Raw genomic sequence first — 23,843 nt, 5'->3', positions numbered from 1 at the left:
ACAGTGGATATCAAGAAGGCAGATTTTCGCAAACTCAGGGTATGTCTACACTATGAAATTAGGTCGAATCTATAGAAGTCGTTTTTTTAGAAATCGGTTTTATATATTCGAGTGTGTGTCCCCACAGAAAATGCTCTAAGTGCATTAACTCGGCAGAGTGCTTCCACAGTACCGAGGCTAGAGTCGACTTCCGGAGTGTTGCATTGTGGGTAGCTATCCCACAGTTCCCGCAGTCTCCGCTGCCCATTGGAATTCTGCGTTGAGATCCCAATGCCTGATGGGGCTAAAACATTGTCGCGGGTGGTTCTGGGTACATATCGTCAGGCCCCCGTTCGTTCCCTCCCTCCCTCCATGACAGCAAGGGCAGACAATCGTTTCGCGCCTTTTTTCCTGAGTTACCTCTGCAGACGCCATACCACGGCAAGCATGGAGCCCGCTCAGCTCACCGTCACCGTATGTCTCCTGGGTGCTGGCAGACGTGGTACTGCATTGCTACACAGCAGCGTCAACCCATTGCCTTGTGGCAGCAGACGGTACAGTACGACTGGTAGCCGTCATCGTCATGTCCGAGGTGCTCCTGGACACGTCGGCCAGGAGCGCCTGGGCAGACATGTGCGCAGGGACTAAATTTGGAGTGACTTGACCAGGTCATTCTCTTTAGTCCTGCAGTCAGTCCTATTGAACCATCTTATGGTGAGCAGGCAGGCGATATGGATTGCTAGTAGTCCTACTGTACCATCTTCTGCCAGGCAGGCAAGAGATGAGGATGGCTAGCAGTCCTATTGTACCATCTTCTGCTGAGCAGCCAGGAGATGTGGATGGCTTGCAGTCCTTGTGCACCGTCTGCTGCCAGCCAAAGATGTAAAAGATAGATGGAGTGGATCAAAACAAGAAATAGACCAGATTTGTTTTGTACTCATTTGCCTCCTCCCCTGTCTAGGGGACTCATTCCTCTAGGTCACACTGCAGTCACTCACAGAGAAGGTGCAGCGAGGTAAATCTAGCCATGTATCAATCAGAGGCCAGACCAACCTGCTTGTTCCAATAAGAACAATTACTTGGGTGCACCATTTCTTATTGGAACCTTCCGTGAAGTCCTGCCTGAAATACTCATTGATGTAAAGCCACCCCCTTTGTTGATTTTAATTCCCTGTAAGCCAACCCTGTAAGCCATGTCGTCAGTCGCCCCTCCCTCCGTCAGAGCAACGGCAGACAATCGTTCCACGCCTTTTTTCTCTGAGGACGCCATACCAAGGCAAGCATGGAGGCCGCTCAGCTCACTTTGGCAATTAGGAGCACATTAAACACCACATGCATTATCCAACAGTATATGCAGCACCAGAACCTGGCAGAGCGATACCGGGCGAGGAGGCGACGTCAGCGCGGTCACGTGAGTGATCAGGACATGGACATAGATTTCTCTGAAAGCATGGGCCCTGCCAATGCATGCATCATGGTGCTAATGGGGCAGGTTCATGCTGTGGAATGCCGATTCTGGGCTCGGGAAACAAGCACAGACTGGTGGGACCGCATAGTGTTGCAGGTCTGGGACGATTCCCAGTGGCTGAGAAACTTTCGCATGCTTAAGGGCACTTTCATGGAACTTTGTGACTTGCTTTCCCCTGCCCTGAAGCGCATGAATACCAAGATGAGAGCAGCCCTCACAGTTGAGAAGCGAGTGGCGATAGCCCTGTGGAAGCTTGCAATGCCAGATAGCTACCGGTCAGTTGGGAATCAATTTGGAGTTGCCAAATCTACTGTGGGGGCTGCTGTGATGCAAGTAGCCCACGCAATCAAAGATCTGCTGATATCAAGGGTGGTGGCCCTGGGAAATGTGCAGGTCATAGTGGATGGCTTTGCTGCAATGGGATTCCCTAACTGTGGTGGGGCCATAGACGGAACCCATATCCCTATCTTGGCACCGGAGCACCAAGCTGGCGAGTACATAAACCGCAAGGGGTGCTTTTCAATAGTGCTGCAAACTCTGGTGGATCACAAGGGACGTTTCACCAACATCAACGTGGGATGGCCGGGAAAGGTACATGACGCTCGCATCTTCAGGAACTCTGGTCTGTTTCAAAAGCTGCAGGAAGGGACTTTATTCCCAGACCAGAAAATAACTGTTGGGGATGTTGAAATGCCTATAGTTATCCTTGGGGACCCAGCCTACCCCTTAATGCCATGGCTCATGAAGCCGTACACAGCAGCCTGGACAGTAGTCAGGAGCTGTTCAACTACAGGCTGAGCAAGTGCAGAATGGAGGTAGAATGTGCATTTGGACGTTTAAAGGCGCGCTGGCGCAGTTTACTGACTCGCTTAGACCTCAGCGAAACCAATATTCCCACTGTTATTACTGCTTGCTGTGTGCTCCACAATATCTGTGAGAGTAAGGGGGAGACGTTTATGGCGGGGTGGGAGGTTGAGGCAAATCGCCTGGCTGCTGGTTACGCGCAGCCAGACACCAGGGCGGTTAGAAGAGCACAGGAGGGCGCGGTATGCATCAGAGAAGCTTTGAAAACCAGTTTCATGACTGGCCAGGCTACGGTGTGAAAGTTCTGTTTGTTTCTCCTTGATGAAACCCCCCGCCCCTTGGTTCACTCTATTTCCCTGTAAGCTAACCACCCTCCCCTCCTCCCTTCGATCACCGCTTGCAGAGGCAATAAAGTCATTATTGCTTCACATTCATGCATTCTTTATTCATTCATCACACAAATAGGGGGATGACTACCAAGGTAGCCCAGGAGGGGTGGTGGAGGAAGGAAGGAAAATGCCACACAGCACTTTAAAAGTTTACAACTTTAAAATTTATTGAATGCCAGCCTTCTGTTTTTTGGGCAATCCTCTGTGGTGGAGTGGCTGGCTGGCCAGAGGCCCCCCCACCGCGTTCTTGGGCGTCTGGGTGTGGAGGCTATGGAACTTGGGGAGGAGGGCAGTTGGTTACACAGGGGCTGTAGTGGCAGTCTGTGCTCCAGCTGCCTTTGCTGCAGCTCAGCCATACATTGGAGCACACTGGTTTGATCCTCCAGCAGCCTCAGCATTGAATCCTGCCTCCTCTCATCACGCTGCCACCACATTTGAGCTTCAGCCCTCTCTTCAGCCTGCCACTTACTCTCTTCAGCCCACCACCTCTCCTCCCGGTCATTTTGTGCTTTTCTGCACTCTGACATTATTTGCCTCCACGCATTCGTCTGTGCCCTGTCAGTGTGGGAGGACAGCATGAGCTCAGAGAACACTTCATCACGAGTGCATTTTTTTTTTCTTTCTAATCTTCACTAGCCTCCGGGAAGGAGAAGATCCTGTGATCATTGAAACACATGCAACTGGTGGAGGGAAAAAAAAAAAGGGACAGCGATATTTAAAAAGACACATTTTATAAAACAGTGGCTACACGCTTTCAGGGTAAACCTTGCTGTTAACATTACATACATAGCACATGTGCTTTCGTTACAAGGTCGCATTTTGCCTCCCCCCCCCAACAGTGGCTACCCCCTCAACCCTCCCCCTCCCCGTGGCTAACAGCGGGGAACATTTCTGTTCAGCCACAGGCAAACAGCCCAGCAGGAACGGGCACCTCTGAGTGTCCCCTGAAGAAAAGCACCCTATTTCAACCAGGTGACCATGAATGATATCTCACTCTCCTGAGGATAACACAGAGAGATAAAGAACGGATGTTGTTTGAACGCCAGCAAACATACACTGCAATGCTTTGTTGTACAATGATTCCCGAGTACATGTTACTGGCCTGGAGTGGTAAAGTGTCCTACCATGAAGGACGCAATAAGGCTGACCTCCCCAGAAACCTTTTGCAAAGGCTTTGGGAGTACATCCAGGAGAGCCGCGAATGCCAGGGCAAAGTAATCCTTTCACATGCTTGCTTTTAAACCATGTATAGTATTTTAAAAGGTACACTCACCGGAGGTCCCTTCTCCGCCTGCCGGGTCCAGGAGGTAGCCTTGGGTGGGTTCGGGGGGTACTGGCTCCAGGTCCAGGGTGAGAAACAGTTCCTGGCTGTTGGGGGGAAAACCGGTTTCTCCGCTTGCTTGCTGTGAGCTATCTACAACCTCATCATCATCATCTTCTTTGTCCCCTAAACCTGCTTCCGTGTTGCCTCCGTCTCCATTGAAGGAGTCAAACAACACAGCTGGGGTAGTGGTGGCTGAACCCCCTAAAATGGCATGCAGCTCATCATAGAAGCGGCATGTTTGGGGCTTTGACCCACCTCTCTCTGGTTTTCTGGTAGGCTCGCCTCTCTCTGGTTTTCTGGTAGGCTTGCCTCAGCTCCTTAAGTTTCACGCGGCACTGCTTCGGGTCCCTGTTATGGCCTCTGTCCTTCATGCCCTGGGAGATTTTGACAAAGGTTTTGGCATTTTGAAAACTGGAACGGAGTTCTGATAGCACGGATTCCTCTCCCCATACAGCGATCAGATCCCGTACCTCCCGTTCAGTCCATGCTGGAGCTCTTTTGCGATTCTGGGACTCCATCATGGTAACCTCTGCTGATGAGCTCTGCATGGTCACCTGCAGCTTGCCACGCTGGCCAAACAGGAAATGAGATTCAAAAGTTCGCGGTTCTTTTCCTGTCTACCTGGCCAGTGCATCTGAGTTGAGAGTGCTGTCCAGAGCGGTCACAATGGAGCACTCTGGGATAGCTCCCGGAGGCCAATACCGTCGAATTGTGTCCACAGTACCCCAAATTCGACCCGGCAAGGCCGATTTAAGCGCTAATCCACTTGTCAGGGGTGGAGTAAGGAAATCGATTTTAAGAGCCCTTTAAGTCAAAATAAAGGGCTTCATCGTGTGGACGGGTGCAGGTTTACATCGATTTAACGCTGCTAAATTCGACCTAAAGTCCTAGTGTAGACCAGGGCTCAGGGAGCTGATAGGTAAGATCCCACGGGAAGCAAGTCTAAGGGGAAAAACAACTGAAGACATTGTTAAGGGCACAAGAGGAAACTATCCCACTGTGTAGGAAAGATAGGAAGTATGGCAAGAGACCAGGAGATCTTCAATGACCTACAAATAAAAAGAGTCCTACAAAAATGGAAACTAGGTCAAATTATAAAGGATGAATATAAACAACTAACACAAGTATGTAGGGACAAAACTAGAAAGGCCAACGCACAAAACGAGATCAAACTAGCTAGAGACCTAAAGGGTAACAAAAAAAAATTCTACAAATATATTAGAAGTAAGAGAAGACCCAAGGACAAGGTAGGCCTGTTAATGACAGGGCCGTATTAAGACCTTTAGAGGCCCTAAGCACTGAAAAGATTATGGTGCCCCCCATATGTAATTCAAAATAAAAACAATACTATACCATAAAATTTTATTTTTTGAAATGACGCAACTTACATGTATGCTGAAATTAAAATAGCTTCTTTCTAGATTTTCTGATTGCAAAATTCTGGATAAGTTCCTCAAAGCTGACTCGAGGAAGCATGTCCGCTTCCATACACAATAGGGAAAGTGAATCAAGTCTGTCCTGACACGTTGTTGTTCTCTGAGGGTTTTTTATTCTTTTCAGCTGAGAAAAAGAGCGTTCTGCGGAGCAGCTGGTAATCATCAATGTTAGAAAAATACGTAGTGTGATCTCTACATTTGGAAATATACATTGTATTCCGTCTTTCAATATTGTGTCATGAAGATCAATGTGACTGAATTTCATTTTTCCTGTTTCATTAAACTTTGCACACATATAACAGTAGAACTGCTGTACTTCTCCACAGAGATTCATGTTCAAGTCTACAGGGTATGAGTCAACTAGCTTTTGGGAACCTTGTGAATATCGTTCGTCAGATAAGTCCATATCGTTTAGAAAAGAAAATCTACTTGATACTACTTTGTACACTTCACCTCTCCTCTTCATATGAGCTTCAAGTGTATCAACTATAGCGCAGTAAGTAGATACGCAAAATTTGTCTCTAGGATTCAATATTGTTTCTCTTGCACTGCTATCATTTGCTTGTTTTTTCTTGATTCACTTGTGGGACTGGGCTTCTTTGTAGTTAGTATCAGGCAAGATATCTTTTGATATGTCTTCAAATCTTTCGAAATCATTCCTCAAAGTGTGTAAGTGGTCTGCTAATGATTGACAGAGGTCTGCACATGTTTTCAAATCCAATTCTTTTTCTTGGAGAGCTTGACTTGTGTGGTAAAAGTGTTGTAAAATTTCATTCCACATGGTCAACATGAATACAAACTCTAGTTCTTGCATCTTGTTTGCAATGTTTTCTGCCTCTCGTATAGTTTCTCCCTTTTGTGATTGGTCTTCAGCTATACTTTCTAATGCATCCACAATCTTTGAGTAAGACTCCGGAATTGCACTTGTTGCCACTGCATGTGCCTCCCAGCGAGTATTAGAAAGAGATTTCAACACACGATCATTGCCCAAATATGTTTTAAGAACTGCCCATCGGTTTGTTGAGGCAGAGAAAAATGTATAAAGTAACTGGACTTTTGAGAAAAAACTTACTGCCACCGGACAACAATCAACAGCACTGCGGCCAACAAGATTGAGAGAGTGTGCAGCACATGGTGTGAATATGGCATATTTGTTCTGTTCTAAAAGTTTCTTCTGCATTCCTTGATAACGCCCTGACATGTTGGCAGCGTTGTCATAAGATTGATCTCTGCACTTTGAGAAATCTATTTTGCAAACTTGGCACAGATAATGCAGTACTTGATTTGCCATTTCTTCAAATTGAGGAATATTATAAATAGTTCAACTGGTTTTCCATCTGTGGGAGACGCATATCTTAATACAATATTCAATTGATGAATATGTGCAAGATCAGGTGTAGAGTCAACAGATAAACTGAAGTACCCAGCAGTACTTATTTCATCCACAATAGCTGAACTAACTTTGTCACTCATTAGACCAATGAGTTCATCACATATTGTCTTGGATAAGTATGATGGGTTACCTTTGCCAGCATTCCCATATTTTGAGATATGGCCTGCTAAAAATGGGTCAGACTGAGCCACAATACATGACAGGATCTGATTTCCTTGCATTATTTTGATCTACGTTAGTAGGACGCCCCCCTGGTTTAGGTGGGGATAAGTAATAAAAAGAGAACAGAAAAACGGGGGAAGAGTTTGTAGTGGAGTGTAAGGAAGTCTAACGAAGTTCTGATTTTTCCCATGATGACTACTTCTATGCTTTTTAAAAAATATCAACTAGCAACCCCCCCCCTCCTTTTTTTTTTTTTTTGGTGCCCCCTGCTTTGCTGGTGCCCGAAGCATGTTCTTAGTCTACCTGTCAGATAATCCAGCCCTGCTCAATGAGGTGGGAAAAATAACAGGAAAATGTGGAAATGAGACAGGTGCTTAATGACATTTGTTTCGGTTTTCACCACAGTTGGTGATGATTGGACATCTAACATAGTGAATGTCAGTGAAAATGAGGTAGGATCAGAAGACGCTAAAATAGGGAAAAAACAAATTTAAAAATAACTTGGACAAATTAGATGTCTTCAAGTCACCAGGGCCTGATGAAATGCATCCTAGAATACTCAAGGAGCTGATTGAGGAAATATCTGAGCCATTAGTGATTATCTTTGAGAAGTCATGGAAGACTGAAGAGATTCCAGAAGACGGGAAAGGGGCAAATATAGTGCTCATCTATAAAAAGAGAAATAAGGACAACCCAGGGAATTTCAGACCAGTCAGCTTAACTTCTGTACCCAGAAAGATAATGGAGCAAATAATCAAGCAATCAATTTGCAAAGATCTAAAAGATAATAAGGTGATAAGTAACAGTCAGCACGGATTTGTCAAAAACAAATCCTGTCAAACCAACCATCTCCATCACTGGAGACTTTTAAGAGCAGGTTATACAAACACCTGTCAGGAATAGTCTAGATAATTAATCCTGCCATGAATGGAGGGGAGTGGACTAGATGACCGCTCACAGTCCCTTCTAGTTCTATGATTATTACTGTTAGTGGAGTTTGTCCTTTGTTGCTGGAGACCAAGAGTCTAAGTTCCATCCCAAGCGTTGCATGTGTGCAGTTTAGATAGCAGCTGTGTGGCCTGTATGTGGCTATGGATTTGTTACACAAGTTTTCTTCCAAACAAACATTCTTGACGTACACTCAATTCTTCTCTGTTAGTGTTATAAGATAGATGCTAATTGTTACAACAAATTAAAAGAGTAAATTTGCTTAAAAAAAAAAAGTGTGAGGTAGAAAGCTTCCATCTTGACACTTTGATACAAAGCAAGACTGAGAAAAATCTGTTTTCTTACTGAAAAACAGATCATTTAAAATTGTGGTACATTCAATACTTTTAAGTTGTAATGTGGGTTGCTAAGTGAATGTAAATTAATCACACATATTAAACACTAACACCACCACTCCTGATACCTTCTGGTAGCCAATGAGAAATCCAATTAGTATAGTCCTATTCTGCCTGGACAAATAAGGCTTCTACGGTAGTATCAAAGGGTCATTGTGAACTTCAGAAATGTTTATAAACTGAAAAAATATTTAAGTTGAAACATCAAATATTCACATATGGCTATTTATGTTGTTTGTTTTTGTATTTTTTTTAATCCTAGGTCCTGAATTCCCTTGCAGTCCGTTGTTTATAGTCAGTTTAACTTTCAGGTATACTCAAGTTCAGTGGAATGTTTAGTGTAAACAATACAGACAAATGTTTGCTATAAAAACTTTCCAAGAGCACAAACCTAAACATGCAACATTGGGCCTGGACTTTTGTAAGAATTGCTGTTTAAAAATATAGTAAAAATGGCATTTCTTAGAGCTGGTGGTTCTCATTTTATTGAATGTAGATACTCAGAATAGCTTGTATTTCTAAAATAACTTTGGAGTTTCTTTATATATGCACATCATGTGACAAATATTTATTTCTCTCTAAATATGAAAATTTCCTTCACGTTACTCCTCCCCTTTAAACCTGTAACACACCTTGCCCTCTCAGTGCTAGTTCCCTCCTACCATAGAGAATCCCATATGTATGTGAAATTTGTGTGTGGGCAGGTGCCCTGTAGCCACTCACTCTTTAAAAAAAAAAAAAAAAAAACTACTTCTGTCTACAGCACTCAGTATTATCATAGACAATGAATTTGGACTATTTCAGTTATTATAAGCCCTCTCTGTAAGAGACTGTATTAAAAAGTCTGAAAATATGAATTGGAGGTAATAAGGTGAAATATTTATGGAGCATGGACTGGTTGTTCTAAAAGATATTATCCCCATTTTATGGATGAGGAAGCAGAGGTTCAGGGAGGCTGTTTGCTAACTGCTTCCCCTGCTGCTATTGAGTGTGGGTGATGGGAAGGACTAAAGTACAGGTGACCTATGTCTGGCTATAGCCATTAGTTCCTGAAGCAGAGCTTCAGAGTAGCAGCCGTGTTAGCCTGTATTCGCAAGAAGAAAAGGGGTACTTGTGGCACCTTAGAGACTAACCAATTTATTTGAGCATAAGCTTTCGTGAGCTACAGCTCACTTCATCGGATCTGATGAAGTGAGCTTTTGCTCACGAAAGCTTATGCTCAAATAAACTAGTTAGTCTCTAAGGTGCCCTAAGTCCTCTTTTTCTTGAAGCAGAGCTGTAACATGGGTGTTGTCACCAGCAGTACCCTAACTAAGGACTAGACGGGGAGATAAGGGCTCTCGGCACTCTTGCCTAGTAGCTGCACTCGCTTTGCAGCTCTGGGCCTTACTCCCGAGCCCTAGCTGAAGTACTGAATCTTGGCCCTGCTCTTCTGTAGGAGGTGGGTGTGGAACCACCTGCTGCATGGGAAGCGGGCCCTTAGGTGCTGGGAGCCCACCCCGTGCAGCAGAAGGCGGCGTATTCCTTGCTCTACAGCGCCCCCAGTGGAACGTCTCGGAGGCAGCGGGCGGGGGGAGACGGAGGAGGGAGCTGAGCGGTCGCTTCCCCCTCCGCTCAGAACGGCTCACGTGGTACGGCGGCGGCCAATGGCGAGGCGCACTGTGCCTGGCGGCCGCCATTGCTGTCAGAGTGGAGAGGCAGAGGCGAGTGTGTGAGGAGGAGCTGGCGAGCGGGGCCGCCGGGCGGGCAGGGCCAAGCCGAGGGCGGCGAGGACGGGCAGGGACAGCGCGCGCGCTCTGGTCCGCGGCTGCCGCCGGTTGCCCCCAGCACCGGGAGCCCCGCGCGGAGCGTAAACAAGGCGGTGGCGGCGGCAGCAGGAAAACACCATCCACCCACCGCCAGCGGCGGCAGCAGCGAGGGGCGGCCGGGCTGGGAGGGGAGGAGACACGGCCGCAGCCGAGACAGCGCCCCCCGTCAGCAGCCGCCGCCACTGCCTGGGGCCCGGACCAGGCCCCCCCGCTTGAGCTGTCCCCTGCAGGGGCCGCAGCTGGGCCGCGGGAAGAGACCCCCTGAGGCGAGCCCCGCACCGGGGGCCGAAGCGGCGCGCGGAGAAGCGGGGCGGCCGGGGCTGGGAGCGCCGGGCCGGAGGGCGGCCGGAGCCCCTTGGCGGCGGGCCTCGGGCCGGTCGGCTCGGCTAGCCGTGGATTATTTGGCAGGGGGCGGGTAGGTGGATCGAGGCCCCAGTCTGTGGAGCGCCCCCTGCCGGTCACTGCCCCGTCCTCGGGCTGGTGCTTGTGCTGGGGACACAGCGAGGGGCAGGACTGCGGCGGCGGCCCCTGTGACAGGCGGAGCGGGCTGACCCAGGGAGCCCCGGGCGCTTCTTCCTTCCTGCCGGGCCCGTCTCCTCAGACATGCCCCGCTCTGGTGGCCGGGCTCGCCGAGGATCATGACTGCAGCGGCGAACTGGGTGGCGAACGGGGCCAGCCTGGAGGACTGTCACTCCAACCTCTTCTCGCTGGTAAGTGCCCGGAGGGGGGTGTGAGCGCGAAGGCCGAAGTCCGGCGAGTCGGGGCTCACACAGGGACCCTGCTGCTCCTTCGAGCAGCGGCGCAGCAACTTTGTCTGTTCGGTGCAGCTGCCAGGGGCTTTATAGCCTGGGCCCGTGGGGCTGCTCCCTCCCGCTGGGCCCGTGGGGCTGCTCCACCGCTAGCCCCTCCCCCCGGCCCAGCTCCGTGTTTATTTTGCTCTTTAACATCGTTTGTTGCAAGCGTGCGTTCCCCACACAGCTGCATTGATCTGAATACGAGATGTCAAGGCAACGGATTGGGTGTCCCCTGCCTGTGCTGCCTGCATGTGTGACCATCTCCTGGGGTAAACAGTCTTCCCTCCCCGCCCCTGCCTGCTTTGGCACTTCATGCCCTTGTGCTTTGTGCCTCTTCAACTGCGTGTGGGTTTTTTCCCCTCATCTTTCGTAATGACAAACGCCATTTCGGCAGCAAACAGTTCATGCAATGTGGTTATCTGTAGGACTTGCACTCTGGGCTCTTGTGTCTGAACGTCAGCTGTCTTTATGGTTTTACAGCCGTTCCCCCGCTGCACCGATCGGGGGGGGGGGGGGAGGGAGGCGGAGAGGGGACTTTTTCTGGCCTTGCAAGAAAAGCATTAGATGAAAATGCAACATGCTGAGTGGCTTGATAACATAGATGCTATCTGCCCATCTCACTGGTAGCTGACAACTTTCACTTTGTACTTAGATTGCATGGTTTAATCTTACAACACTTATGGTATCAATTGTTCAGATTGAACAGTTGCAACTAACTACAGATTTTTAATCTTAATTAAATATGAATAGAAAGAACAATTACTTGCTGTCTGTATTAGTGACATTTTATTTGAAAATGCCTTTTTGCTTTATTGTACGCTACAGCTGCAGGGACGTTAGTGGAGTGAAGGGGAGAACTCTTGGGTCCACAATAGGTACCCCAGGGGGAGGAGGGGTAGAGTATAGGATGTTTATTGGTGAAATGGTAACTCATAAGATAAGGTGGGAAGCAACTGGGTATAGCCTGTATTCCAGGTGGTGTGGGAGAGGAAATAAAAAAACAAATACACCCTCTTCCCCCTGCACCCCCCCACCAAAATAATAAAGTTCAGGTTTACTTTTCTCAAGAGGTGGAAAAAAGAATGTGAATTGTTGAGTAGGAAATTTTTAAAAATGCTGATGTTAAAATATGGTTAACTCAGAACCTTCTAGTTATGCATATTGCTAGCCTCTGTAGCCACATGATGATATTCTTTCTTTAGTTATTGTTAACCTCAGTCTTTCTTCCATGCACAATCCTCAATATCTTCCTTTGGATTGTTTGTTCCTGACATGTTGTGCCTTGTCTTTAATGAGAATATAATTCTTTTGGGGAAGAGGTTTTATTTTGCTATGTGTTTGTACAGTGGGATCCTGATCCTCCTGACGAGGCTTTTGGGTGTCTGTTATAACAAATATCATCCTTTTTGGCTTTTTATTGAGTTATAACCACTTTCAGAGCTATGTAACATTATTGAAACTTGCACTTATGCTAATGTTTGCAATGCTTTTGTACGCCTGCTTTTGTGCCTGCAGATACAGCAATGATAAAAAGTGGTTTGTGTACACCAGTCTTGCATTCTAAGAAAAGCTAACCAGTGAATACAAGAGAATCAACTGTATCAGGAAAGACTGTCACCAGTAAATTAAAGAACAGTTAATATTAGTTTAAAAAAACCTACCAAACAAAAAACCTCCCCAAAACCATAACAACTTCATTCACCTCTTTTGTTTAGGAAATTGATTAATAAGTTTTGGGAGGTATACGTGGTATAGTTGTTGTCCCATTGTCAGTCCATCACAGGTAAAATAATTCTTGGTATATGGTAGCATGAATTACAAAGCTTAGATTTTTAGATTTTTTTTTTTCCAGAGCTTATACTAAGTAACTGCTATAGAGCAGCAATTTTTTTTAATTGTATGCATAATGTCAGTGAAATAAAAATATAAACGTTTATGGAGTTTGCTTTTAAAAGTGCTCTTGCATTCAGACTGATGTATAAAAGCCTCTATACAATCAGAATATGCTAAGGTTATTCCATTTCAAATTCGGGCTTTTAAAACCACCTTATCAATTTCCCAAACATTTTTTCTGTAATATCAAATAACATTTAAACAACTGTTTGTAGATATGTTTTTATTTAACACAAAATAGTTTGCAAGGCATAACTTGGCTTAAAATTTGTAGGTGTGGGCAGTACCTAACTGTTTTTAAATGGGTCACTTAACCAAGGTAGAGTCATTTTCATGCTTTAGACTTTAAACATGTTGTAACGGGATCAGAGGACAGCTGTGTTGTAATTGTTTTGTATTTTGCCTAGCACAATGGGGCCCCAACATGGTTTGCCTCTAGCTATTACTTGAGCGTAAGTGTGTGTGTGTGTATATATATCTCCTAGTTTAGTGGTATTTTTTTTGTAATATGTCTGATTCTGCAGACCCTTACACATGTGAGTAATTATTGGGGATATGCATGAAATAAGGTGTTGCAAAGTATAGTCCTTAAATAGTAACTTTATAAGTGACAGCATTTTATAGAGCATAGCTTGCAGTATAATCAGCAAACTCAAATATTAATGTGATGTTCCATTTTTTCAGTTGCATTACTAATTATTAAACTTTATTGATAAATGTACCATTAAAAAGTATTGACAAGGAAAACATTAATTAAAAATGTTTGGTCATAGGCACTGACATTTTACCCTCAAACTGTTAAATTTGTCAGAATTTATGAAGCATTAAAACTACAGTAGACCAGATTATAAACTACAGGAGCTCTTGCTGGTAGATTATCTTCTGAATACAACAGAACAAAATATACAGAATTGTTGTGTATTGGTTTGGTTCTTGTGAAGCAGTGTAGTTCTTAGGAACAAGACTAGTGCAATATTGATTTAAGACAACCCAGTTATTAGAAGAAGTGTAATTTAGCTGTACCATGTTCATTTTTACCTTAGTCTTGCATTAATCTTTGCCTTAAACAGAACATGGAATTCTTGATGGAATAATTACAATAGTGAAGTAGCTACAGAAGCTTTACAATATTCAAAAAACCTTCAGCTTTTTTTTTTATCCCATCATTAGCATGTGACTTGTTAACTTAGTGTTTTTGTTGTTTGATATAAAATTAGCTTTTTGAACTTTTGTTTATCATGTGTAGATTATTTTTAAGGAGATTGGTAGGCATGATGATTTGCTTTGAATCCTTGTACTTGAAATCATTGTTTTTTAAATAGAGATTTTCTGATAGTTCGTGGTTTTGCATAATGAGCTAAAGGGTGGAACACAGTGTTTTTCCTATGTGGTGATGCTGTAGAAATGACATTTCATTCAAGATCACTGAAATTAGGACATTGTAATATTTATCTTGAATTATACTTTTTCTTAATCTCGATGCAGAATGGTTATCCAGAGCTTGATTGTGATCTCAAACATACCATAGCTAATGTTGCATGAAACTTGTCCATAATAGTGGTATGAAGGACTGTTATGTGTGTGTGTGTGTGTGTATTATGTTATATCTTAACTAACACACACACAATCATATCATTGCTGAACTGAAGCAGAAATTCACAGTGCCATAATGTTAGCATTCATATTGCCTGTCAAGCGAAAAAGAAAACACACCACAAAGCCCACCATTTTTATGTATTTTTCCTGAGAACTTAGTAGCTCTGCTCCCACTGTAGGCAGATATTACAATAAAAACAACATTTTATACATTTGTCTTCAGAATGCTGATAAAAGTGTGGATTTTTTTAGTATTTACAGTATAATCTGTTCTGTGTGAAAATAGTTTAGCTTACTAAAACATGTTTTTGTTTAGAATCCTCTTGTTTATAGCACATGGTGTTAGAGATTTTATTTTATTAATAACAGTGCCACACAATGACTGCAATATCTGACTCTTGCAAGGAAACATGTCTACGTAGGTAGTAATATATCTATGTGGAATAATGTATGAGTTTAGTATGTTGTTGTTATAGCTGGCTAATACTTTTTTGAAAGAGCAAATATTCTGAATACAGTATACCAAAATGCTACAAATGTGGGCTCAGTTCTGCAGCCCTTCCTCACATGCGTAAACCTTACTCATGCAAATAGTCTTTGAAGTTAATTGACTGTGAAAATGACTAAGGATTACTTATGTGGGAGTAAGGGTTTTTAGGATCTACTCTATATATGACTAAAATGTAATAGTTATTGATGTTCTTTTAACATAAAATATCTTTTGTGGACAAACAAAAAAAACCCCCAAGATACAGGTCTTGTTTACTAGTGAAATGAAGTAATAAGTATTATCTTTTACTGAGCCCTGAAGTCTAGTAAGGTAAGTCTTTGTTGCTCTAGTATTTAGAAGCAAGAGTCAGAGTTTAGGAAACTTGAGCTAGCAGCAAGGAGTTTACCTAAGTGCTTCTGCTATGGGCCATTGCCTCATAGGAGGAGAGGCTAGAGCCACCAGTGGGAGGGTGCTGTGAGCTGTTACTGGATGTTGCTAGTGGGAGATGAGTGATTATTCGCCAGTGGTACTGGATCTATTATATGAAAGGTATGTTCAGAAGAGCAGTGGAAGAGGGGCAGTAGTATGTATAGGACACTAGGCAACTGTGGAGCACCTGAAGAGGCAGGCAGACTGAAAATCCAAAACAGTTTGATTATTCAAAACCGATAAAACCGTATAATTAGAGAAGTTAAAATACTTCTGTGCTTTTACTTTTTTGTGTAATCAGTTATTGGAGCTGCTGCAGGGATATTGTGAAATAATTAACAGACTCATGATAGGAAGTGGGAGAGAGTCCACCAGATTATTTCTCTATTGAAACGTGGTCTGTGTCATGCAAATATGGTTCACCTCTGCAATAATCCATTCTGGCTGTGACAAAGGCAGAGGTTATTGTAGTGAAATCTGGGTCCATGAGAAAACGTTGCAAACAGCTTATAGGATGCAGATTTAAAACAAGGCAGATGGCAAAGAGCTGGCAGGAGAAAATCTAATTTGCCAACTTCTTGAGCAAAAAGTGGATAATCCCCTCTAAGCATTGATGATGAAGGCAAGACTCACACCTGCTGTATTTTCAAGATCTTTTCCCAATGTTTTCTGCTCCAAATGAAGTTTCAGCCAATTTGTTCTCACCTAAGTTTCAGTTTTACTGGGAATCCTGACTTAATAAAGGACCTGAGTGTTTTGCCCTGCGAAAGCATAGATGATAAACATAGGATTGCATCTGATGAAAACAAAACATAAAGCTGATTATGACCACAGTGCAAATCATGTTGCAGACCTTATGCACATTTAGGAGATCAGATGGAACTTTATAGAACCTTACAGGAAAGATATTACGTTGTTTTGGACATGAGTAGTTGCCCAAAAGGATTCTTTGAGAGATCCTCTGCAGGAAAGAGCAGAATAGTTGGAGTGATATCACTCACTCCAGTCAGAGTTCACAAGCAAACCAGCAAACTCTCATGGTCATTGGTATCAAAGAATACTGATTGACTGAAAAATATCAACAGGGATCACCCTACCATTATCATCATTAGAAGGAGATCAGCCAATGTGCGCAGTCTCAGTTAACATTCTGACACTAAAAACCAGACTTGTTAGGGATCAAGGAAATCGAAGAAGTCCAGATGGTGGCAGAGTACTCAAAACAGGCTTTTCAGTAGTTTTTCCTTCAAAAAGGGAAGATAAGAAATAAGGTGATAGCTGATGGAGATACTCAGGAAGTCATTTCTTGACACTGACTAGAGGTCAAATGACCACTTGCCGAAGGTCATTTGATGCCCTACCCACTCATAAGGAGTTGCTAACAATTTAACCAATACAACACCCTACTTGTAGCTGTTTACCATAAATGCAGTGATTCAGATTCCATATTGTTGGCCAGCATAGTGCTATCTCCACAACATTAGTGAGTTATATCTACCATTCAGTGATGGCGTACTTCGTAGGTGTTACAGTATGCTTTATTATGTGTCTAAAGTTCCATCTAAATTTAGTCAAGATGATTTTATATTATATCTAAAAAATCTTCTAGTTTTCTATGCTAATTTAGGACATACAATATAAATAGTAAGGTATAATGAGATAGAAATGGAAGTAGTTTTATTAGTTACCTTGATCATTCTCTGCAAAGGAAAGATTGTTTCCAGTTTTAAGTAACTCTGATGATGGGCTTCCACAATTTCCCATGGAGCTAATTCCACAGTCTAATGGATCTTTGTTAAGGGTATGAGTTTTAAAAACTTGGTGAATGACCAATGGTAGAAATGTTTGCTTAGTGCTTCCATTATTGTAATTATAAATCTAATATGTCACAGGCTTATGAACTAACCTATGCCTATAGAATTATTCCATGTTGTTGTAAATAGTTTTAGGAAAATGTTAAAAACCTTAAAAGCAAGATTTAAAAACATACAGTAGTTGTGAGTTTGCCATTGATTTCATTAGGAGCAGGATTGGGCACATGATTTTAGTTTGTTATATCCACTTATTAACAATGAAAGATATAAAATGTCTATTTGCAATACTTTTAAAAATACACTTAATAGTGTATAACTCCATTTCCTTTATACTGTAACTCCAAGTTGGATTTTAAAATTTGGGGCTGTTAATTTTGGCCAAGAAATACGTAATGATTTTGTTTTAAAAATATTTTTGGGAAATTAAGCTATTGCATATAAGAATGTGATTATTACATAGTTTAAAATAGAATTTTAGGAGATTACTAGAATACAGGTATCCATTTCTTTCACTGAAGCAGATTTTTAGTTTAATCTGAATCTCTAACATTTTCTTAAAATAAAAATGTGTTCCATTTAGGAAAAGCAAATGCAATTTTTGGTTGCATTAACAGAGGCATAGCATGCAAGTCATGGGAGGTGATACTGCCACTCACTTGGTGCTGGTTAGGCCTCAGCTAGATAACTGTGTCCAGTTTTGGTCACCTCTGTATAGAAAGGATGTAGAAAAAATGGAAAAGATACAGAGGCAAATGACAAAGACGATCAAGGGGATGGAATGCAAGCTATATGAGCAAAGGCTGAAGGAACTGGGTAGATTTAGTTTGGAAAAAAGAGTAGATTGAGGGGGAATATGATAGCGGTCTTCAAATACTTGAAAGGCTGCCATAAAAAAGATGGACAAAAAGTGTTCTCTCTTGCCACAAAGGGCAGGGCAGGAGGCAGTGGGTTCAAACTACAGCATAGCAGATGTAGATAACATTTTAGGAAAAACCTAATTGGAAGAACAGTAGGACAATGAAATAAATTGCATAGGGAAATTGTGGAAGCTTCTTCTCTGGAGGTTTTCAAAGAGAGGCTGGATAGCCATGTGTCTTGGATGGTTTATACCAGTGGTTCTCAACCAGGGATACATGTACACCTGGAGGTATGCAGAGGTATTCCAGGGGGTACATCAACTCATCTAGATATTGGCCTAGTTTTACAACAGGCTACATAAAAAGTAGTAGTGAAGTCAGTACAAACTAAAATTTCATACAGGCAGAGTCCTGGGGGAGCAGCGACCGCCGGGGGTGCCCTCTGCTGGGACATAGCCCCTAGCTATCCCTCTCCCTGCACCCTGAGTTACCCCCCTGTCTGCACATAGCTGCCTGCACCCTGAGTGGTGTTCAGACTTTTTGAGCTGAGGGCCCCCCTCCCCCCCCTTTGAGTTATAAGTTTTGGTTGTGTCCCCTCCCCTTCCCCCGCCCCCAACCCAGACAGGCTAGGGGGTGGGCTGCTGAGGGTGAGTCAGGGGTAGAGGTGGTGCTCTGTCCCTGGGCACTGCTGTGCGGAGCTGGCCCCCTCAAATAGAAGTCAGACTACACCTATGGAGGGCCCCACCCCCTGCCTGGTGCCCCATGGGGCTAAAGCCCTCATCCTCCTTCTGTCTGGTGACTGAAGCCCAGAGCCCTGAGGCATCCCCCACCCTCTGGGTCTTTGTTTTTTTACCCTTTTGGAGGTGGGGGTATCTCAGGAAAAGGTTGAGAACCCGATGGTTCTAGGAAAATTTATTTCATTATATTGAAGAGTCAGTTGTGAGAGATGTTGGCATTCAAGCTGTTTTTGGTACTTTCAAGAATGTTTATTAGAATGATCTGAAGTTCTATCATCTTGCACTGATGGATAAATTCACTTCATTACATTGAGGAGATACTTAGTTTTTTCCAATATTAACAAAAAAAATAATTTGCATCTATGGAATGTGCATTTTCTAGGATCGACTCTCACCAAGGGACCTCTATTATTTTGTAGGTATCAGTTTCTTCACTTGCTGCACTTAAAATATTTCTGCATCCTTGTATATAATATGTTGTGAGTTCATGTTGTAGTCACAATCCTGACTGGACGTGGAGTGATGATTTATTATGTGGGCTTTTTTCATTCAGTGAAGTAAGATTAAAAAAATCATAGAATGTTGCAAAAATGTATTTATTACCCAATGATAATTAAAGAAATGCCCCAAATATTCCAGGTTATATTCTGTGAATATACCAGTGAGATACTATGAATCTTTTCACTGAAAAATATGCTGTATAATACGTTGTGCTTCTGCCTCTTACCAACTTGCATATGCTTCTTTTGCAATATCTTAATCTTGTGAATAGTCAGAAAGGCTATATACAATTGGAACAAATGTACTTTGCAATAAACACATAACTAAACACTCATCTTTTATATGAAAGAGCATTCCTTTGTTTACTAGATTACATGAGGTTGTAACTCTTTTTATTGTAGTTATCAGATTGGTATTACAATCCTGCCAGTTCTGTGTTGCATCTTAGTCCCCCATGGTTTCTCCTTCTGCAGTCCTCCATCCCTAAAATAAATATTCTCCTGTCACTTTCCCTCTGGAGTTACTAGCTACTGACAGGGAAGGGGGAAAACCATTTTTAAAAAATGAGCTTCAGACCAGGTGGAGACAGATAAAATAATACAAAGTATCCTGCTGTACTATAGCTATTTCATTTACCACATCACCAAAATGACATTGAAGCTTTGTGGTACATTCCATCTGCACACAGACAATCAGAAAATAAGCACCAGAGGCGTGAAAGGCATGTGATACTAACAATGACAGCTAGTATCATGTTTCTATTGTGACTTCAGTTACTTATACCATCTTACATTAGCATGAGTCCTATGCTGTGGGATATCTGAAAATAAGCTGTCTGACACCTTCTGGTAAGTTTTTGGTTTTTCAGTGCAAGGATTTCAGTTTAGCTTTTTATTTTTTAAGCCAGACATCATTTAAGTTTCACACAAATCTAAACAGTTTAGGCAAACTTTCCTTGGGATTGCTGCCATATTTATGACAATATTTAAATTTGAATTGTTTTGGTATGACTAGATTACAGTTTGAGGGAAATACCATGTTTGCAATCCAGAAATCTTCACTGTTATTTGTATGATCTTTTTATACAGCTGGAATCACATGAATGACTTGACTATTAATTTTGGAAGAACCCACTTAAGAAAGTATCTGTGGGTTGTTTTTTTGAATATGTGGTGGTGTGGCACTGATTTAGCAATTATACTTCAGGTGTGGACACAGTTACTGACCTAACTCCCAGTGTAGACAGCACTATGTTAATGGGAGGGCTTCTCCCATCAACGTAGCTGCCGCTTCCCAGGGAGTTGGAGTACCTACGTATATGGGAGAAGCTCTCCCATTGGTGTAGTCCTCTTCACTAAAGTGCTACAGTGGTGCAGCTGCAGTGCTGTAAGTGTAGACAAGCCCTAAGTAACTTAGAAGCTTGTTAAAACTTCCTCCCCCTCAAATCAGTGCTAGTATCTGCACAGACTCTTCTTATCAGGTTCTGCCATAAAAATAAAGGGAAGGGTAATCACCTTTATGTATACAGTGCTATAAAATCTCTCCTGGCCAGAGGCAAAGTCCTCTTACCTGTAAAGGGTTAAGAAGCTCAGGTAACCTGGCTGGCAGCTGACCCAAAATGACAAATGAGGAAACAAGATACTTTCAAATCTGGAGGGAGGGAAAAGGCTTTTGTCTGTCTGTGTGATACCTTTGCTGGGAACAGATAAAGGATGCAAGCTGTCCAACTCCTGTAAAGTTAGTAAGAAAACTTAATGCATTTTCTAGCTAGATTACTTTCTTTTGGCTTGTGAAATTCGCTGTGCTAGAGGAAATGTGTATTTTTTTTTTTTGTAACTTAAGGTTTTACTTAGATTCAAAACAGAGAATCCCTCTAACTGCCTGTAAGATTCTTCCATTCTGATCTTAGAGTTGTTCTATTATCTTTTTTTGTTCTTCCAATAAAGTTCTGTTTAATACTCTAATTGGGTTTTTTGGATGTTAAAAATCCAAGGCTGCTTTGTGCTCATCTTGGTTATTCTCAAGCCTCCCTAGGAAAGAGGGTTTAAGGGCTTGGGAGGGGAGAGTTTGGGGAAATAGGATCTCCAAGTGGTCCTTCCCTGATTGGTTGTTAAATCACTTGGTGGTGGCAGCCTTTAACTAATCCAAGGACAAAGCCTTTGTGCCTTGGGGAAGTTTTAACCTAAGCTGGTAAAAATAAGCTTAGGGAGTCTTTCATGCAGGTCCCCACATCTGTACCCTAGAGTTCAGAGTGGGGAAGGAACCCTGACATGGTGGCAGCGTGGTGGGATCATTTTGAACCAGAAGCACAGACCTGAAGAGGTTTTTTGTTTTAGTGTTTTTTGTTTTTTTAAATGAGAGCAGCTGGAGGGTTTTCTGTCTTTGTTTGGAGGCAGAGGTTTTAGTTTTTTAACAAAAGGATTTTTCTGTAGGCTGAGAACAGCTATCCGAGGCAAAGGTTTCAGGTTACAGCACAGCGAATTGGGAATTCACAATTCAAGGTTTTTCTCTTTCTAACTCTCGGGTATGGCTAGTTTAAACACAAAGAAGCTAGGAGGATAGAAAGCAATGTCCAACAGAAACTGGAATTAGCCAGTTTGGAAGCTGAGGAAAGACAAAAGGAACATGAAAGACGGGTAGAACTCAGACAGATGGAGATTGATGCACAAAGCGGCCAAAGTAGAAGCCAGGGTGAAGGCAGAAGAAACTGCCCACAAGAGAGCTACGGCGGCAAAAGAAAAAGCCAGGGCAAAGACAGAGGAGTCTGCCCAAGAGTCTACCCACAGGAGAGCTATGGAGGAAAAAGAAATGGAGGAGAGGGAAAAAGAGGAAGCATGCACTGAAGATAGAGAAGGCAAGGGCTCAGCAGAATATACCAAATAATCCTAACAGTCCTTCCGAACAATCCACAAATGGGAGGGACTATGTCCATAGTATGATGAATCCAGTGATATTGCTGAATATTTTCTCACCTTTGAGAGACTGTGCACACTCCATAAAATTCCTGACGCTCAGAAGATGACCACATTGGTCGCAAAATTGACTGGAAGAGCTCTGGAAATATTCAACAAGATGCCTATTGTTATTGATGAGGCTTCTGACTATGATAAAGTCAAGGATTTGGTTTTAGAACAATTTCAAGTTATACCTGAAACTTAAAGTAAAATTTCAAACCCTTAAGAGAAGGCCTGGACTAAGTAATGTGGCTTATGTAAACCAGATGAGGGATCTGTTTGATAAATGGCTCAAAGGACGGGATGTAACTAGCTTTGGAGGAATGTGGGATTTAATGATACAGGAGGAATTCCTGAATATGTCCAAGGATGATATAAAACAGTGTTTATGGGATAAGAAAATGGACTCAGCAGAAAATCTTGCTTCTTATGCTGATAAATACGAGCAGTCCTAGACCGCCAGAGAGGCGGGGCAAACTGGAACAAAACAGGTGGAGAGAGGAGAAAGGAACAACCCTGGTCGCAGTTTGAGCGGATACCAAAAGGGACACCCTCAGACCATACCCTACTCCTGGGGGCAGCCCAAGACCCCAACTACACCCCAAGGAACACTCCAGACACCTTATCCCGCCACACCGTTCTCCAGCAACCCACCTCACCCCAGTGACCAGTCAGCTGGGCAATGTTTTAAATGTAACGAGCTGGGGCATGTAAAGGCCAACTGCCTGAAGAACCCCAACAGATTACGGTTCATTGCACCGGAATCACACCAGAGGTCCTCAGACCCAGATGCCTCCCAGGTACCCTCAGAGCTAAGGGAAGCTGTGAGTGTGGGCAGGAAGGTTACAGCTTGGAGGGACACTGGAGCACAAGTGTCGGCTATCCACCAATCCTTAGTGGACCCCAACTTCATCGACCCAGAGGTCCAAGTGACTATTCTACCCTTCAAGTCAAACTCTTTTAGGAAGAGTATCTTCGCAAGCAGGCTGGCTACCTAGTTCGGAGGGCTTTAAACTAGGTTCACCAGGGGAAGGAGACCAAAGCCCTGAGGTAAGTGGGGACGTGGGATACCGGGAGGAAGCACGAGCAGGAGAGCACGAAACGAAAGGGGAGGGTTCCTGCCTCATACTAAGAAAGCAGGACAAACAGCAAGTTATCTCAAATGCCTATACACAAATGCAAGAAGCCCGGGAAACAAGCAGGGAGAACTGGAGGTCCTGGCACAGTCAAGGAATTATGATGTGATTGGAATAACAGAGACTTGGTGGGATAACTCACATAACTGGAGTACTATCGTGGATGGATATAAACTGTTTAGGAAGGACAGGCAGGGCAGAAGAGGTGGGGGGAGTTGCACTGTATGTAAGAGCAGCATGACTGCTCAGAGCTCTGATATGAAACTGCAGAAAAACCTGAGTGTCTCTGGATTAAGTTTAGAAGTGTGAGCAACAAGGGTGATGTCGTGGTGGGAGTCTGCTATAGACCACCGGACCAGGGGGGTGAGGTGGACGAGGCTTTCTTCTGGCAACTAACGGAAGTTACTAGATTGCAGGCTCTGGTTCTCATGGGAGACTTCAATCACCCTGATATCTGCTGGGAGAGCAATACAGCGGTGCACAGACAATCCAGGAAGTTTTTGGAAAGGGTAGGGGACAATTTCCTGGTGCAAGTG

The 23,843-nt window shown here is 43.4% G+C and overlaps 1 protein-coding gene across 1 annotated transcript in view; it reads left to right on the top strand.

Annotated features, from left to right (window-relative positions):
- The first annotated feature begins 10,532 nt into the window (after positions 1-10,532).
- MED13L (mediator complex subunit 13L) overlaps positions 10,533-23,843 on the top strand; it is a 424,792-nt gene continuing 411,481 nt past the window's right edge. The window contains exon 1 of the mRNA XM_074972328.1: positions 10,533-10,816. Coding sequence (XP_074828429.1) covers positions 10,745-10,816 — 72 coding nt within the window. The 5' untranslated portion in view covers positions 10,533-10,744. The remainder of the gene's footprint in view (positions 10,817-23,843) is intronic.

Source organism: Natator depressus, chromosome 15, assembly GCF_965152275.1.
Source record: "Natator depressus isolate rNatDep1 chromosome 15, rNatDep2.hap1, whole genome shotgun sequence".
Lineage (NCBI taxonomy): Eukaryota > Metazoa > Chordata > Testudines > Cheloniidae > Natator > Natator depressus.
The sequence above is the reverse complement of the archived record's forward strand: the minus strand, read 5'-3'. Positions and strand labels throughout refer to the sequence as shown.